General features: G+C 38.5%; 1 protein-coding gene across 3 annotated transcripts in view; it reads left to right on the top strand.

Moving 5' to 3' along the window:
• Nucleotides 1–4,354, top strand: part of SRPX (sushi repeat containing protein X-linked) — a 109,349-nt gene extending 104,995 nt beyond the window's left edge. For all 3 annotated transcript variants that reach the window (XM_045051290.1, XM_023249396.2, XM_045051289.1), the window contains one exon: nucleotides 3,810–4,354. In XM_045051290.1, coding sequence (XP_044907225.1) covers nucleotides 3,810–3,993 — 184 coding nt within the window. In that variant the 3' untranslated portion in view covers nucleotides 3,994–4,354. The remainder of the gene's footprint in view (nucleotides 1–3,809) is intronic.
• The last annotated feature ends 16,004 nt before the right edge of the window (nucleotides 4,355–20,358 follow it).

Here is a 20,358-nt window from a genome sequence, read left to right as displayed (position 1 = left end):
GGGAGGCAGACGGAAAGTGTGAAGATCGTGTCCTCCAGCTTGAGTGAAGCAGAGGGGGAGTGTAAAAGATGGTACTCACTGAAAAAGGGATAAAAAGACAAACGGAGATGGAGGGGGACAGAGCAAAGGAGACACACACATAGAGGGAGAGACAGAGAGTAATGAGGAGATGGTTAGAGGGAAAGAGGAAATGGAGAGAGGGAGGTGGGAGTAGAGAGAGGAGAAATGAGCAAAGGAGAAAGACACACAAGGTGACACACAAATACAGAGAGAGATGCAGAAAGAGAGACATTGGCAGAGAGAGGGTAGAGGGAGACACAGACCAAGATGGACAGAGACAAGAACAGAGATGGGAATAAGAGGGATGTAGAGAGAGGTAGAGGGAAGAAGAGACGGGAGAGAAAGGAAGAGAAGGGGAAGCTGGGACAGAGGAAGACTAAGACACACAAAGGGAGAGAGAGAGAGAGAGATACAGAGGTAGAAAGACCCACCCACATAGAGAAAGGGTGGCAAAGAGAGAGAGAGGGGTTGGAGAAAAGGAGAAACAGACACACCCAGAGAGACAAAGCAAGAGATGGACACACACACAGAGGAGAGGGAAAGGGAGAGAGAAATGGAAAATGAGAGTGCACAAAGGACAGATGGAGAGAGGATGAGTATGACAGAGACAGTGTGTGTGAGAGCTGGGGAGCAAGAGGTGGATAGAGCTGGAGGGAGGGACAGCATCAGGAACAGATTGGGAGCGAGAGAGCTTGAGTGTGCAAGCCAGGGAGAAAGAAATGGATGGAGAGGGACAGAGGGAGAGAGAAAGGTGGAGAGAGAGTGACCATGCCCACCAGTTATAGAAGGCAGGATAACACAAAGATGGCACCTGCTGGCAAGAGTGTGAAGAAGTAGCCCACGGGCCAAAAATGAAAAAGAGATGACTGCCACTGGCTTTAGCAACACAGAGGTATAGTGTGAAAATGGCACCCACCAGCCTCTGTCCCTGGAGAGTATCCCTCAGGCCCCTGCCCCTCAGTCACACACTTAAAAATGATCAAAGGAGGAGCACCTGGTGGCTAAGTTGGTTAAGTGTCCAACTCCTGATCTCGGTTCAGGTCATGATCTTGCAGTTTGTGAGATTGAGCCCTGTGTCGGGCTGTGTGCCGGCAGCACAGAGCCTGCTTGGGATTCTCTCTCTCTCCCCTCTCTGCCCCTCCCCTGCTCATGTGTGCGTGCATGCGTGCTGTCCCTCTCAAGGAGCCTCTTCCACCTGATGTCTGGGTGCTTTTCAGATGGCTGCTTTTGGGCTGCACCGTGGGGTGAGTTTGCACATGAGTCCTATAAAAACCATTTCTCAATTTACCACAGACCCACAGGTCTCAGGGGTTTCAGCCCTGTTGGTTTTCAAAACTAGACATTTAGGGGACTCTCTCAGGTGCAGGTCTCAAAAGATAGGGTTCCCCAAGTGGGGTGGGAACACTTTGATCCTCAAGGAGAGGTTCCAGGTCTTCAGTTCCCTCCTGATTTGGGGCCACTGCTAGGTGTGTGAATTTTTTGGTGAGAGTGTGTCTCAGCTTTTACTTACCCACTTGGATGTGGCTTTGTTCTCATTTCCTGAAATGCTGAGTTGCACTGCTTGGTTTCGGGTTTTTTCCCCCAGAGGAAATTGTTCCAAACGAAGTTGTAAATTTGTTGTGCCCATGGGAAGAGGTGGGTTCAGAATCTTCTTCCACTGCCATCTTGAACTGGAACATCCCACATTATTTTTTGAGTCTAAAGAGTTTTCTACAGTATTCTTCAGGAAGAGCTCATTCCAATCTGATGACAGGCATTCATGTAACGCCAACACACTGCTGGCACCACCCCTCAACCTGTGGGGTGTCCCGACATCCATCTCCAAGATTTCTGTGGTCTCTTGGCCATGGTGGGACACGTCCTAGTGACTGTTGATAGCCTGCTGATCTGAACACTCATTTCTTCCCATGGTAGTTTTTTCTTTTCCTTTATGCTCTATCAAGGCACAAGGCTCACATGAGGAATGTGTGTGGTCGCAGATGGTGGCATCATGGGAGATTTCCATCCTAGCCTCAGCACTATAACATCAAATGTTCCAATTCTTCATTGGTTGCCCTTTCCCACCGGTTGCAGCCACAACATTGCTTGGCCTTTTTCTCCCTCCAAACCTATTTTCTTTTCTACTCTTGTTTTCTGGGACCCCTCTGCCATAGGTAATCCCTCTCCCCTCCCCCAGAAAAACACTAAATATTCCTCTTTTGAAGATGCACAGCAGTTTCTCTCTCCATTTTGACTCACTTCATGGTCTACAAACACTCATTAATGCATTTCTCAGTCATCTTACTACCTCAGGAGACCTGATGGAAATATTTTAATGTCTTTTATTTCTAGTCACTAGCAGTGGATTAGCAGTTTAGCTTCCCACTGAGATAAAATATAAATTGTCCTCATCTTCCCTGAAACTCCCTCTTAAAAGGCAGAGGAAAGCGTAATCAGTTTGGATTTTGAGTAGTGAATATTTTTCCCTTGATCCTTTTGTGTGAGGAAGAATATTTCACTTTACATACAGATGGCAGTGTGTATTCTATCTTACACATAATCTCTAGATAACTAACTAAATTAAAAAATAAAATAAGCCCACCCAGTGTCTTCTCAATTTTATCAGTGGGCTCAGTTTACCAGCTTGTTTGCTTTCTCTGACTTCTTTCATCTAAACATGTTTCTGTTGATATAAAAATAACTTACTCAGTATAAATTCTAGTGTGGTAGAGTAGAAAAAAAACATCAGACTTTGAGGTACAAAGAAAGTATAGTTAACCAAATTAATATACCTGGGGTATAGACGACATTTAATCTCCTCTAACTGCAGTCCTGAGCTGGCTACTGAATAAGCCAGAATGGGCCAGAACTACAGTGTTTAGAAACTTATTTCTGTCAGCTTCACCCAGTCCAGGGTTTCTCAACCTCTACTATTTGATCGTTGGAACTGGATAATTCTTTGTCGGAAGATACTTTCCTGTGGGTTGTAGTATATTAAGCAGCATCCCTGGCCTCTACTCACTAGAAGCCACAAGCACCACTCTACTGTGACAACAAAAAATGTGTTCATACATAGCCAAATATTCCCTAAAAGGTCAAATCACTCCTATTAACCATTGTTCTAGTGTGTACGTGGTTATGCAATCCTAGTCTGTAAATTTCAGTTGACTCCAATTTAAGGCAAAAGAAATGTTAGCATTGTTGGACATACCTTGTAGCAGCTATTGGCATAGAGCACCAATGCAGGCCTAGTATCTTCCTGACCACCATAAAGTAATGCTATCTGAGGTGCCTGGGTGGCTCAGGCGGTTAAGCGTCTGACTTTGGCTCAGGTCATGATCTCGCAGGTCATGGGTTTGAGCCCCACGTCAGGCTCTATACTGACAGCTCAGAACCTGTAACCTGTTTCAGATTCTGTGTCTCCCTCTCTCTCTGCCTCTCCCTCACATACTCTCTCAAAAATAAACATTAAAAAATTTAAAGTAGTGCTACCCAACCTTACCTGTGCATACCAGTCATCTAGGCATCTTGCTAATAATGCAGATTCTAATTCAGTAGGGTTAGGGTGGAGCATGGAATTCTCCATTTCTAACAATGTCCCAGGTGATGGCTGTCAGTCCAAGCACCATCTTTTGAGTAGCAAGAGTCTTTAGATGGGTAAGTCCTTCGTGGTATTAAGCCTTTATGCTGCATACCGTGTCACTATAGGGCACTGGCTGGTCCAACGGGGCCCTTGAGAACCAGGTTTGACAATCTTCTCTTTGCCGTAGGTTGTTGCTGCGAATCCCACTCTATTCCTTCAGTATGGTGCTAGTGGATAAGCATGGCATGGACAAGGAGCGCTATGTCTCCCTGGTGATGCCTGTGGCCCTCTTCAACCTGATCGATACTTTCCCCTTGAGAAAAGAGGAGATGGTCCTGCAGGCTGAAATGGGCCAGACCTGCAACACCTGATGCCATGGCTCTTCTCTTCGCAGTTCCTCTTGTCGTCCAACAGAGTGCCATGCACACGGAAAGGCCTTAAAAGTATCCTTGATGTACAGATTTTTATTTGTAATTTTTAAAGTCTATTTTAATATGAGCTTTCTTTGCACTTAAAAATTACCATGATGCTTTTTGTACTTGGAAGTGTACCAAAAAATTATGAATATGATATTTACTCTTTCTCTTTATTCCATCGTGGCTGGTTGATTTTATAGAGAAATTAGAAACCACAACCATACACATGCTTTCAATGTGTTATTCAGTGTAACACATAACTTCTATTTTGTTTTTTTTATATAAAACTTATATGAATAAAATATTTTGGAGCAAATTTGTTAAAACTCATTTTGTATTTCAAGCACAAGCCATACTTGCTCAATGTGGTCAGGGGTTTGAGGGCTGGGCTTCTTAGTGGTGCTTCAGGAAGGGAAAACTGAAAACTGTCATTACTTTTGTCAGGAGGTGCTCAGCTGAGCTGGGAGAACTGTGCTTTAAGGTGATAGCATAGCTGATTGAAGCAACAAGCCAAAAATTAAAGAGTTAAGCCCTTAATCACTAGCTGTGATGACATAAACAGGAGGCTAAAACCAGAGGAAGCACCAATTCTGCCCTTTTGTTTTTCCCCAGTGGACCATTGTATCAGTCAAAGGTCAAGTGGATCCGCACCCTATTGGGTCATCACCCTATTGAGGGAAGTCCATGTTCTGGGACCCTCCACTCAAAGATAGCCCTACTAGTCCGTGGCCACACCCAAAGCCACAAAAGCTAAACACATGTTTCCCCCACCTCCCCAACTCTGCCACCACCTTTTATTCCCAACAGCTTTTTTTTTATATGTGCACTCACCACTTCAGCAGCAAGTCAGCTCCCCCAGGAGAAACCAAAAACTTTTGCTGTAGCACTACTTTCTGGGGGGGAAAAAAGCCTAACTACTAACCAGTTGAACAATTAGAATCAAAGTAAACAGACGTTCATAAGATGGAGTAGATGGATCCTGAGCTCACCTCATCCCATGGGCACACTGAGGCATCAACTACATGTATATAACTAACTCTGAAAATCACCTGAAGACTGGCACAGCAGATCTTTACAGTTAGTCTTAGACAATATCAAAGAGGGTAAGAGGAGTAGAGATGTGGTTAGGAACCAAACCTGTGGCACAACTAACTGCAAACAAGAGGGACATCACAAACGCGGAGGAGCAAGACAATTAGACCCCACACCGGGCACCCCTGGCACTGGGAACCTGTACTGGGAAGACTAGTGCCCATAATGTCTGGTTATGAAAACTGTTAGGGCTTAACTCTGGGAGAGTTCAAGAGTGATAGGAAACCAAGTTCCTGCCCTTAAAAAGCCAACATACTAAAAAAAACAGCCCAAGACATAGCACAGAACCAACAGTTTGATAAGCGCCTGGGGTGTACACGAAGGAGATTTATCCACTAATCTTAGAACAAGTTTCAGAGCAGTAGAGATCTGCAAGAGATTCCTCCAGGAACAAAAGTGCTGGTGGGCACCATTTTTCTTGCTCTTCCCCAGGCTAGATAGCCAAATGCCTATGGGAACCAGTTGTAACGCTCTCCATCCATCTTGTTAGCACTGCATGCTCTACGCTGGCCATCTCCTGGGCAACCACTCTACTCAATGTACCTGCCTCCAAAGTGACTCCTGCCCTGCCTCACTTGGCAGGCAGCCCTGGCCACGACTGGCACCACTCCAAAGTGATTGTGCTGCCCCACCAGAACACTCACAGTTCCAGCAGCCAGACCTTTTCACTGTTTGTGGAATAAGCTCCGCTCCTTGATGCACCTGCAGCTGTGCCAGAAAGGCTAATTGCAGACAGCTGGGCTGATTACTGGCCTGGCCTATTAAGGAGGCTGTGGTGACTGCAGCCAGACACGTCAATAGCACAAGGAGCAAACCTACCTAATGCATTCACAGCAGGCCAAGCAAGTTATTGCAGACGGCTTACCTGGAGGCAACCATGGCTCAGCCACAACAGGAAGGTGCACACAGCTGACACGGGACACCCCTAAAATGTCTGAATGTGGCATTCAGGTGGGATTGTGTTAGAAGGGACCACAGGACCTCTTTTACACAAGATCACTAATTTTAAGACCAAAAACACAGAAACACAGAATTAGACAAAACACGGAGACATAGGAATATGTCCCAAACAAAACAAGACAAAATCAAAGTAAAAGAACTATGTGAAACAGAGATAATATGTCTAATAGCAGATTCAAAGTAATGGTCATAAAGATACTCATTGGGCTTGAGAAAAGAGTGGAGGTGCTCACTGAGAACTTCAACAAAGAAATAGAAAAACAGAGCTGAAGAAGTCAATAAATGAAATGAAAATAGACTAGAGGGAATCAACAGCAGATGATAGAATGAAAAGAAATGGATCAGCAATCTGGAAGATGATAATAGCAACGAAGCTGAAAATGAAAAAAGTAATAAAAGTAGGTGAAGGGAACTCTGACATTATCAAATGTCATAACATTTGTATTATAGGGGGTCTTAGAAGGAAAAGAGAGAGAGGAGTCAGAAAATTTATTTGAAGAAATAATAGCTGAAAACTTGCCCAATCTGAGGAAGGAAACAGACATTTAGGTCCAGGAAGCATTCAGTCCAGGACTCTAGTCCCTAAGAAGATGAATCCAAGTTGGTCTTTTAATCATAATTAAAATGGCAAAAATAATGATAAAGATTGAATTTTAAAAGTAGCAAGAGAAAAGACAATTACATACAAGAGAAATCACATAAGTGTACTAGATGATTTTTCAGCAGAAACTTTGCAGGCCAGAAGGGAATAGCATGATATCTTTAATGTGATGAAAGGAAAAAAAAACCTACATCCAACATACTATAGATTAATAACTTATAAATAGGCAATATGGACGTTAAAACACAAAATGGTAAAATCAATTATATCTATAAATATTAGTCCAGGGATACACAAAATAAAAAACTGTAAAATATTATATATATGATATATATATCATATATATGCAAAAATAATGGAGGGAGAAGTAAAAATTTACTATTTTAAAATGTGTTCAAACTTAAGTGACCATCGACTTAATAAAGACTACTATACATGTAGGATGTTACATATGAACCCAATGGTAACCATAAATCAAAAACCTATAGTAAAATACACACAAAAAAATAAAATCTAAGCATAGTGCTAAAGAAAGCCATCAAATCACAAGGGAAGAAAGCCAAAGAAGAAAGGAACAGAAAATAGCTACAAAAACAACCAGGGAGCAACTTAAAAAATGGCAGTAAGTACACACTTACCAATAATTACTTCAAATATAGATGGATTAAATGTTCCAGTCAAAAGATATATAGGGTGACTGAATAAATAAAAGAAACCAAGCCCATCTATATGCTGCTGCCTACAGGAGAGTTACATCAGACCAAAAGACACATACAGATGAAAGTGAAGGGATGGAAAAAGGCAAGTGATAGTTATATCACACAAAAAAGACTTTAAAACAGACTATAGTAAAGGACAAAGAAGGGCACTACATGATGAAAAGGGGATCAATCAAATAAAAGGATACAATAATTGTAAATATCTATATACTGAACATAGGACTTCTATGCATAAAGCAAATATTAATAGACATAAAGGGAGAAATTGCAAGTAATACAATAATAGTAGGGGACTTTTACATCAATGAATAGATCATTCAGACAGAAAGTCAACAGGGAAATTGTCTCTGAATGACACATTAGGCCGGGTGGACTTAACAGCTACATATAGAACATTCTACCTAAAAAGAGAAGAATACACATTATTTTCGGGTGCACATGGAACATTCTCCAGGATAGATTACATGTTTGGCCACAAAAGAAGTCTAAATAAATTTAAGAATATTGGAATTATCTCAAGCACTTTTTCTGACCACAATGATATGAAACTAGAAATCAATTGCAACTTAAAAAACTAGAAAAAGCACAAACACACGGAGGCCAACAAACAACATACTACTAAATAAATGATGGCTCAACAAATAAATAAAAAATAAAAAAATACATGGAGACAAATAAAAATTAAGATATAACAGTCCAAAATCTTTAAGACTTGGTAAAAGCATTTCTAAGAGGAACATGTTTAGTGATACAGGCCTACCTCAAGAAACAATATTTCAAAGAAACAAGCAAAAAATCCTAACTAATCTTACACCTAAAGGAAGTAGAAAAAGAACACACAAAGCCAGTACAAGAAAGGAAATAATAAAGATTAGAGGGGAAAATGAATAAAATAGACACTAAAAATACCCAACAAGATCAATGAAACCAAGAGTTGGTTTGTTGAAAAGATAAATAAAATTGATAAATTTTTAGCTGAACTCATCAGAAAAAGAGAGGACTCAAAGTGAGAAATAAAGGAGGATAAATAATACCACAGAAATAGAATTATAAGAGAACATTATGAAAACTTACATGCTAACAAATTGGACAACCTAGAAGAAATGGATAAATTCCTAGAAACACAATCTTCCAGAACGTGACTCAAGAAGAAACAGAAAATTTGAACAGACCAATTGCTATAATGAAATTGAATTGATAATCAGAAAACTCCCAATGGCTCACAGGTGAATTCTATACAATATTTTTAAAAGAGCTAATACCTATTCTTCTCAAACTATTCCGAAAAACAGAAGGAGGAAAACTTCCAAACTCATTCTATAAGGTCAGCATTACCCTGATAACAAAACCAGACAAAGATACTGCAAAAAAAGAAAACTACAGGCTAATAACATAGATGTGAAAATCTTCAACAAAATATTAGCAAACCAAATTGAATGATACATAAAAAGGATCATTCACCATCAAGTGGGATTTTTTCCAGGGATAGAAGGATGGTTCAATATTCAAAAACCAATTAAGGTGATATATCACATCACATTAACAAGAGGAAAGATAAAAACCATGTTATTATTTCAAAAGATGTAGAAAAAGCATTTGACAAAATATAAAATCTGCTCACGATAAAAACTCTCCACAAAGTAGGTTCAGAAGTAGCATACCTCAGGGGCGCCTGGGTGGCGCAGTCGGTTAAGCGTCTGACTTCAGCCAGGTCACAATCTCGCGGTCTGTGAGTTCGAGCCCCGCGTCAGGCTCTGGGCTGATGGCTCAGAGCCTGGAGCCTGTTTCCGATTCTGTGTCTCCCTCTCTCTCTGCCCCTCTCCCGTTCATGCTCTGTCTCTCTCTGTCCCAAAAATAAATAAACGTTGAAAAAAAAATTAAAAAAAAAAAAGTAGCATACCTCAATATGATAAGGGCCATTGATGAAAATCCCACAGCTAACATATTCAATGGTGAAAAAACAGCTTTTCCTATAAGATCAGGAACATGATAAGGATGTCCACTCTCACCACTTTTATTCAACACAGTACTGGGAATCCTTGCCAAAGCAATCAGACTAGAAAAAGAAATAAAAGGCACCCAAATTGGTAGGAAGGAGTAAAACCATCGCTATTAGCAAATGACATGATACTACATACAAAAATCCTAAAGACTCCACCAAAAAGCTATTAGAATAAATGAATGCAGTAAAGTTTCAGGATAGACAACTAACAGACATCTGTTGCATTTCTATACACTAATAACAAAGTAACAGGAAGAGAAATTAAGAAAACAATTCCATTTACAATTATACCAAAAAGAACAAAATACCTAGAAATAAACTTAACCAAGGAGGGGAAAGACCTACAATCTGAGAACTATAACACATTGATGAAAGAAAGTGAAGACGACACAAAGAAATGGAAAGACATGCCATGCTCATGGATTGGAAGAATACTGGTAAGTTGTTCATACTAACCAAAGCAATCTACAGATTCATTGTGTTCCCTTTCAAAATACCAATAACATTTTTTTACAGAACTAGAACAAACAATCCTAAAATTTGTGTGGAACCTCAAAAGACCTTGGATGGCCAAAGTAATTTTGAGAAAGAAAAAACAAAACAGAGATTGAAAGGTATCACAATCCCAGATTTCAAGATATAATACAAAGCTGAATTAACCAAAATGGTATAGTACTGGCACAAAAACAGACACATAGATCAATGGAACAGGATAGAAAGACAAGAAATAAACCCACAATTATATGGTCAATTAAACTTTAACAAAGGAAGCAAGAATATGCAAAGGGAAAAAGAGTTGAATAAATGGCTATCCAGTGGGAAAACTGAATAGCTACATGCAAAAGTGAAAATGGGCCACTTTCTTAACACTGTACACAGGAATAAAAAACCAAGATATTGAATAAAAAACCAATACAATAACCAAGATATTGAATTAAAGACCTGAAACCATAATTCTCCTAAAAATAAACATAGGCAATAATCTCTTGAACATCAATCAGCCTTAGCAACATTTTTCTAGATAGGTCTCCAGAGGCAAGGGGAACACAAGCAAATATAAACTATTGGGACTGCACCAAAAGAAAAAGCTTTTGCACATGAAGGAGACCAAAACAAAAAGACAACCTAGTGAATGGGAGAAGGTATCTGCAAATTATATACCTGATAAGTGGTTAATAGTCAAAATACAATAAGAGCTTATAGAACTCAACACCAAAAAATCCACAAATAATCTGATTAATCAATGGGCAGAGAACCTGAATAGATATTTTTCCCAAGAAGACATACAGATGACCAACAGACACATAAAAAGATGCTCAACATCACTATCAGGGAAATGCGAATCACAACCACAGTGAAATATTGCTTCATACAGTCAGAATGGCTAAAATCAAAAAGACAAGAAATAACAAGCGTGGGTAAGGATGTGGAGAAAAGGGATCACTCGTGTACTGTTGGGTACAAGGTAAAATGGTGCAACCACTGTGGAAAACAGTATGGAGGTTCCTCAAAAAGTTAAAAATAGAACTACCATAAAATCCAGTAATTCCCCTGAGTATTTACCCAAAGAAAATGAAAACAGTAAATTGAAAAGGTGTATGCACCCCTATGTTTATTGCAGCATTATTTATAATAACCAAGATACGGAAGCAACCCAAATGCCTGTCAATAGATGAATGGAAAAAGAAGATGTGATACACACATGTATGCACACACATGTGACACGTGGACCTAGAGGGTATTATGCTAAGTTAAACAACTTACACATGGAATGATAAATACTGTATGATCTCACTCATATGTGGAAACCAAAAATAACAAATGCACAAATAAATGAAAAAGACTAAGATTCTTAAATACAGAGAAAATAACTGGTGATTTCTAGAAGGGAGGTACTAGGGAGGATGGGTGAAATAGATGAAGGGAATTAAGAGGTGTAAACTTCTAGTTATAAAGTAAGTCACAGACATAAAAAGTACTGCATAGGGAAATTAGTAATATTGTAATAGCACTATAGTAACAGATGCTGAGCACTGAGTAATGTATAGAATTATCAAATCAATATGTTGTATCCCTGAAAGTGATATAACATTGTCAATTATACTTAAGTAATAAATTTTTAAAAATAGGGTCAAAGTAAACAAAACATCACAAAAATAAGAAAAGTGTTTTCCACGGCACATATGGCAGCAGGTGCACATTTCATCAGACGCTATGAAAAATCATGGTAATATAACATCGCAAACAGAAAAATATAAATTCTCTAGCAATCAAACCCAAAGACATGGAATTACTGTGATCTAACTTAAGAAAATTAAAACTAGCTGTTATGAAGAAATTCAATGTGCTACAAGAAAACTCAAAAAGGCAATTCAGTAAACTCAGGAATTAAATTAATGAATAGAAGGACTACTTCACCAAAGAGATTGAAATTCTGAAAAAGAAGCAAATTCTCGGGCTGAAGGACTCAATAAATCAGGTGGAGAATGCGTTAGAAAGCATTGGAAAGAGAGCAGATCAGACAGAAGAGAGACTAAGCAAGGTGGAAGACAGTGATTTAGAAATGATTCATGTAGAAGAGAAGAGAGAATTAAGGTTTTTTTAAAGTGAAGAAACTCAATGAGTACTCTCAGACTCCTACATTAGAAGAGCAAACACAAGATTAATGGGTATATTGGAGGAATAGAGAGACAAGTGAGCACAGAGCTTATTTAAAGAAATAACAGCTGAGAACTTCCCAACTATGGGGAAAGAACTTGATCTACAAGTCCACAAAGTGAATTAAACACCTTTTTATCTCAATGCAAAAAGACATTCTCTAAGACACATTACAATAAAATTACCAAAGTCAATGATAAAGAATTTTAAAGGCAGCCAGGTGAAAGAAGACCATAAAACCTACAAAGGAACCCTCATTAAGCTATCAGAAGATTTTTCAGGAGAAACTCTGTATTCCAGGAGAGAGTTGAATGACATATTCAAAATATTAAAAACTGCCAAAGTACGAGGTGCCTGGGTGGTTTCAGTTAAGCGTCTGACTTCGGCTCAGGTCATGATCTCACGGTTCGTGAGTTCAAGCCCCACATTGGGCTCTGTGCTGACAGCTCGGAGGCTGAAGCCTGCTTCAGATTCTGTGTTTCCCTCTCTCTCTGCCCCTCCCCCACTCACACTCTGTCTCTGTCTCTCTCAACAATAAATAAACATTAAAAAAAATTAAAAACTGCCAAAGTACATACTGTACGATTCCCTTTGTGTGAAATTTTTTAACAGGCAAAACTTTCTGTAGTGACAGAAACCAACACAAAAGTGGTTTCATCTGTCAGGAAATAAATTGAAAAGGAGCACAAAGGAAGCATCATAGGGTATTAGAAAAACTCTACCTTGATGGGGATGTAGGTTAAACCCTGAGTGCTGACAACTTGAGCACCAAAAATATGATTGTGATTAATGTCAACTAGAACCATAAGTCTACAATGACATAAAATGGTCCAAAACCAGAAAGTATGCTTTAAAACAGCATATGTCATGATGTGAATTGATCACAAAATGCAAGGGTGAGTTCGAGATATTCGATATATGACCATCCACCAAGACTGAAGGGGTAGACTATGAGAAATGAGTGTCTCACGATGGTCCTTGGCCCAACATCGGAACCACCCAGATAAGAGGATGTTAAATCAGACTCACTGTGCAGATTGTGGGGAAAGAAAAGTTTATGCAACACCGCATAGGTGGAGGAGAACATATTCTCAATGACCTGCTGACTCAGTTTTCTCCCCACAGAGGAGGACATGGTTGAGGAGGAGGATCTTGGTTCAAAGATGGGAAGAGACAGGAATTCCACGTCTGTTAACAGGAGTGTAGCTCATATAACTATAACTCCGGAAAAACATAGGAAAAAAAAGGTTGTTTGAATTCACTGCAACTCAACCAAAAGCAGATAAAAACTGGAGAAGATATGACTCTGAAAGAAGGAAACACATTGAATGAGCTCCAAATTTCATTGGCATTTCCTCTGAAGCCTCTTCCATTTGCTTGATGAACTGAACACGGAGCTCAAGCAGAAGGCTATAGTCTTACTGAGTTGAGAATTTGGAGGACAGAGATAGGATTGCTAGAGAGGCTGGAAATTGAGGAAACACGAGAGAGGAGAAAGCCACAGTGAAGGAGGCTCTGAACCTGCAGATAAAATTATCTCAAATTTTTAACTGACCCCTGAGTTGTGCAGAATAAAGTTCCAAAGGGTCCAGGTGGGAAAACAAAAGTTGAAGGTAAAAGAGCTGAACAGATATCTCGGGAGCTGATCAGTGCCTGAGATCAAGTCAAGTCAAAGGGGCTCACTGAACAGCTTAGGCTTCCATGGAAAACCCAGAAGTAAAGACTAAGTCTCTGGACTAAGATTTGCTCAACAAATCCTAAAATCAAACTTCCACGAGATCAGGATGATGAACTAGTAATTTAACTGTCTGCAAGAACAAAAATGAGGCCAGCTTGTATGGTAAGCATTCCCTTAAGCTAGCAGTTCTCAAACCTTGGTAATGCTCCAAAGCATTTCTGTTTATTTGGGTGATATCTACGCATATTTAGTGTGTTATAAATTAAAACTGAGAAGGAAAAAAATCTCATTTATAAGTATCAAAAACAATAATATACCTTTAAAAAAAAGAATAAAATACTTAGGAATACATTTAACCAAGGAAGTGAAAGATCTGTTAACTGAAAACTATAACACAATGATGAAAGAAAGTTAAGAAGACACAAATAAATGGATATCCCATACTTACAAATTTGAAGAATTAATATTGTTAAAATGCCCATACTACTCACAGAAAGCTATGAATTCAATGTAATCCTTATCCAAATTCCAGTGGCATTTTTCACAGAAATAGAACAAACAATCCTAAAATTTGTGTGGAATCACAAAAGACCCTGAATAGCCAAAGCAATCTTGAGAAAGAACAAAGCTGGAAGCATCATGCTACCTTGATTTCAAATTATATTACAAAGTGATAATAATAAAAACAGTATGGCATGAGCATAAAAACAGACACACAGATCAATGGAACAGAATAGACAGTCCATATATAAACCCATGCATATATGGTCAATTAATTTATGACAAAAGAGTCAAGAAAATACAATGGGGAAAGGATAATCTCTTTAATAAATGGTGTTTGGATAACTGGACAGTCACATGCAAGAAAATGAGACTGGACTACTACCTTATGCCATACATAAAAAGAAAAACCACACAAAACTTAAAATGGATTAAAGACTTGAAGGAAACACCTAAAACCATAACACTCCTAAGATGAAAACATAGGCAGTAACCTCCTTGACATTAGTCTTGGATAGGATTCTTTGGATCTGATTCCAAAAGCAACAGTAACAAAAGCAAAAATAAATAAGTGGGACTACATCAAGGTAAGAGGCTTTTACACACCAAAGGAAATCCCTTTTAAAATGAAAAGGCAACCTATTGAATGTGAGAAAATATTTGCAAATCATGTAGCCCAAAAGGGGTTAGTATCCAAAAAATATAAAGAACCTATACAACTCAACAGCAAAATAAAACACAAAAAACAAAACAAAAACAGAAAACAAAAACAAAATGCCAACAATCCAATTAAAAAATGAGTGGAAGACCTGAATAGACCTTTTCCTAAAGAAGACTTACAGATGGTCAACAGGTATATGGAAAGATGCTCAGCATTACTCATCAGGGAAATGCAAATCAAAATCACAATGAGATCTCACCTCACATCTGTCAAAATGGCTAGAATCAGAAAGACAAGAAATAACAAGTATTAACAAGGATGTAGAAAAAAAGGAAACCTCATGCATTTTTGGTGGGTGTGGATAACAGCATGGAGGTTCCTCATAAAATTAAAAACAGAACTACCATATCTACTTCTGGATACTTACCCAAAGGAAACAAAATCACTATCTCAAGAAGATATAAGCATCCCCACATTCACTGCAGCATTATTTCCAAAAGCTAAGATACGGAAACAACCTAAATGTCCATCAATGGGTGAGTGGATAAGGAAAATGTGTACACACACACTGGAATATTATTCAGCTACAAAAAATACAATTTTCCCATTTGCAGCTACAACATGCATGGATCTTGAGGACACTCTCCTAAATGAAATCAATCAGAGAAAGATAAATACCATACAGGGCCATTATATTAGTAATCTAAAATGGCAAGGAAGCATACATAAAAGCCAAATTCATAGATACATATGACATATTGGTGGTTACAGGAGGTGGGGGTTTGAGGGTAGGTGAAAGGGATCAAAAGATAGAAACTTCTAGATATAAAATAAGTAAGTCATTGGGATTACTGTACACCATGACAATTATAGTTAATAATACTGTATTGTATATTTGAAAGTTGCTAAGAGAGTAAATCTTATAAATTCTCATCACAAGAAAAAATTTTTCTAACCATATATGGTGACGGGTGTTAAACAGACATATCATGGTGATCATTTTACAATATATACAAATATTGAATCATTGTGTTATACACTTGAAGCAAATAATGTCAATTATAACAAAATTGAGTATAAAAATTATAGCATTTTTGGCATTATATATCAAGCGTAACTTAATAAGAGGTTAAAACAATTTTTAAAAAATCTATATTTTGATTCATTTAGGAAACAATAACCTCAGGTTAACATAGATATATTTTTTAGAAAAATTAAATATGCTTCTTGAGACAAAAAAAAGTGAGATAACTGGTATTATTTTACATTATTACAAGTCTCTTCAAATTTGGTTTGCCATAAAAGCAGACAGCTAGATTCTCATACGTACTTTCCATTCAACATGTTGTAGTATCAATATATTGTTTTGATCGAAGCATGTAAAGAAAATCTGGCTTCACAGAGATATATATTTGAAAAAGAGAGGAGTATTTTAACAGCCTATTTAGATAACTGGATATTTTTCTTTGGCCCTTCACCAAAACCCAGCAGTTACTAGTTCCTTAAAGATTAACGTCAATATGAAAAAGTTTTCATACTCTACCGTATTAAAATCCATTGGTCTATCCTGCGCTTTGAACGGATCTTTGAGCCAGGCATGATTTTCTAACTTGTACTTCACTATTTCATTTAATCCTGGTCATTTAGAAAATACTGGTTCACTGAATCAGGCAAATCTTCCAAAGGTCGATAAAATTTGTTCGACAATATAAACAAAAAAATCACATTAGTTAAGGCCATCAACAATCTTATCAGAAAAGCCTCTAATCATTGGAAAGCTGTCACACAAAGGTATATACAAGTTTTTCAAAATTCAAATTTTCACTTCAAAGCTCAAATTTTATATTTGTCACTAAATATATGTCAGGTTTTTTTCTTAAAATGAGAGACTGTTCATTTTTGAGAAAATGTCCACCCAGTCCTCAACACTGAATAACTATGGTTTATCTGTCATTCATTCTTTAAAATAAAAATGGTAAAAAAAAAAAAATATATAGCCAGTTCAATTTGCAACTCAAATGCACAAATGCTTTATTTACCCTGAGACAACCCTTGTACTTTGGCATGCACACAAATTTAAAAACACATGTATTAAAGGTCCAGATTTAATAACATTAATAATGTTTACTGCTTCATGAAGAACTTTCTTCAAAGTGGTATTTTATTTATTTACTACGAACGCATAAAGGCAAAGAAACACACTGGCTTGATTCATGCTAAAGTCCGTGCAGTTTTATTCACCATTGCTACTGGACCATTGGTACCCATGTCAACACAGTGAAAAAGGCAAGTAAGGAAAATAGCTTTGACTTTGCTGACCCCCCGCAAAAATGTTTTAGGACACCCAGTGGTCTGCAGACCACTTCCTTAAACGAAAGTGCACTGATTGCTCTGGAATGGTGACAGAAGCATGAGTAGAAAAGAGTGGAAGCATACCAAAAATTCGGCCCTTTTCTCAATGCTGACAGGACTCATGGAGAGTGTTAGTGTTCCTGGTAGCTGTGTGCCTTGTAGAGACCCACAGTAGTTCTTGTACTTGCCAGACTAGACTCAGACATTGCTAGTTTTCTGTAATAAGACAGCCTGTGCAGTTCCAATGAGTAGTTTTGCTAACGGACTGGTAAGTTCTAGACAGGCAACCTAGACTAAGTAATGTCTTAGGCTGTAAATAAGGCCAACGTCTATTAAAAATAGGCTTGGCCAGGGGCGCCTGGGTGGCACATTTGATTAAGTGTCTTCGGCTCAGGTCACGGTCTCCCGGTTTGTGAGTTTGAGCCCCCCGTCAGGCTCTGTGCTGACAGCTCAGAGCCTGGAGTCTGCTTCAGATTCTGTGTCTCCCTCTGTCCCTGGCCCTCCCCTGCTCACGCTATCCCCCTCTAAAAAATAAACAAACATTAAAAAAAAAATTAAAAAATAGGCTTGGCCAGAATATATGCCAGTTGTTACACAGAGCAGTCAGTGAATGTGAGCCAACTTGTGGGCCATCCTCTTCTTTCAGAAAGCTGTGAACTCAGTTCGTATAGAATCACAAACAACAATAACAAAGTACAGCTTCACAAAAAGCAAATTTGTACCCACATTGGTAGCATTTGCTTTGGAGTTATCTCAGTTCATGAGAAATGGAATGACTAAATAGTATTTTAATGTTTTAGCCCTGGTGTAACAACTAGGAGTTTTGGGCAAGGCCATGACCTTCTCGCTGACTACCCATCTCAAGACTGAAAAAGAGCATCTAAGTACTTAGGAAGAATCAGTGTTGACTCTTATTTTTGAAGTTTAGCCTGAACAACACAATCTGTCACACCACTACACTTTCTCTGTCTTTGAGATGAGGGGCACTATGAATGCTCATTATTCAATGATTTGTTCATTCACCAGGGATACATCCCGACTAGCATAGTTCACTGATTCTAAGACACACATTTTCTTTTCACATTTTAACATCTCTGAGGTGGGGAGTGTCTTACAATCAATGACATACTTTTTAGTCAAAGTCCTGTTGGGAAACAGACAACAGACTCAAACGGGAATTGGAGAGGACATAATGAAAGGACTATAATGGTGTGGGCATGGTAAAGGAACTCAGTAAGGGGTACTGAAGCACTTCAAAGCTAACAGCATCAAAGGATATTTACCACCCTAGGCCTACAGGGCAAGGGGAGGGAGTGACAAGTGGAGCCCAGAGAGAACTGTATGTATAGTTTTAGGACAGATCACCTAAGAGGAGCTGTGACAGAAGAACAGTCTCTAACAGCCTTCAGCCTAGCAAGGGGGAATAAACACCCTGAACTTTCTGTCCTCTTGTCCTCTAATCTACCACTATTGGCTCCAGTTGGCCAAATGCAGCGTAAAACCAGAGAGCAAAGCAGCAAAGCACAAAGCAGTTTGGAAACCACCTGATACATAATAGGTGCACAACCAAGGTCACTTCTGATCCCTTCCCTTGTCACTACCTACGATTTATTTAGCGCAAAGGGAGTGATGGTGTCAGGGTTCAGATTTACAGAAAGATAAGTGAGCAAAAACCACAGTGATGGTCGAATTCAATAGCTGAGCACCAAGAAGAGTTTTTCAACATCATCCTAGCCTTAGAAACAAAAAGCAGACACTCATTCCATCCGTGTGTGTCAATTCAACAAATGTGCTTTTCTCCAAAGACAAATAAGTATAAAAACAGGAGGAATATAGGTGACATATAATCAGTCCTCAGGGATATACAATCCATCTTCAAGTACTCAGGAATAACTTGTAACAGAACACATTAGAGATATTAGGAAAGCGAATTTAATGAAAAAGACATTAAAGTTTGCAGCAAGTACAGGGTGGCACAAAGCTTTGGTTTGGGGTACATATTCCATACAGAAGCTTAGAAGTAGGCATGTTAAACATTTAAGTATTGCTGCTAATTTTGCACTAAACATGGCAAGACAAGTAAATAGGAACAGTTGAAGAAAACCAAGAAAACTAGCAAAATAAATGCAGACTTCCCATCATCTCCAGGGGATTTAAAAAATGTTACTGTTTCCTAGAGTTTTCCATCCTTTTCTCTTTAAAAACAAAGATACTGTATCATATACTTAAAAATGTGTTAAGACAGTAAAATCTCATGTTAAGTGCTCTTAATGAAATTTAAAAAAATACAAACAAATAAACTATCAAACCACAAAAAGACACGGAGAAACCTTAAATGCGCATCGATAAGTGAAACAAGCAAGTCAGAAAGGGTACATACCATATGATTTCAACTAATGACATTCTAAGAGAAGGCAAAGGAAAGACACTACAGTAAAGTAGACAGTACAAAGATCAGTGGTTGCCACAGGTTAGAGCACAGATTTTTATGGCACTGAAACTATTCTGCATGATGATGTAATCGTGGATGCAGGATATTATGCATTTGTCAAAACCCACAAAACTGTAAAACACCAAGAATGAACCCTAATATAAACTACGGACTTGAGTTAATAATGATGTACCAGTATTGATTCATCAACTGCAATAAATGTACTACACCAAGATGTTCATTATAGGAGAAACTTGTTGGGGACGGTGTAGTTGTATATGGGAACTCTCTGTACTTTCTGCTCAATTTTTCTGTAAACCTAATACTGCTATGAGAAATAACATCTATGGATTTAAAAGCAACCAAAGAAGTCGGATTCCTATCTGAGCAGGGGTTTAGGAGAATAAATTGGCAGCCAAAGCAGGTGGGTGGCAGAGACAAAGCAGAAATGAACACACTCACAGGTAGGCTACCCAGCCTTTGGCAGTTTGGAAAATTACCCCTCTTATTTCTTCCCAAGGAGAGCCCCTGTCCTAATGTCCCAGTGAGCCAATGATCGTTAGCTGTTCTTAGGATATTGAGAGTTTGTCTTCCTTCTCCAGCCCACTAAACTCTTAGACTCATCTTCAGGCTCAGAAAAAAAAAAAAAAAAAAAAAAAAAAAAA

The sequence above is a fragment of the Felis catus genome, chromosome X (genome assembly GCF_018350175.1).
Source record: "Felis catus isolate Fca126 chromosome X, F.catus_Fca126_mat1.0, whole genome shotgun sequence".
NCBI lineage: Eukaryota > Metazoa > Chordata > Mammalia > Carnivora > Felidae > Felis > Felis catus.
This window is presented reverse-complemented; position numbering and strand designations above follow the sequence as displayed.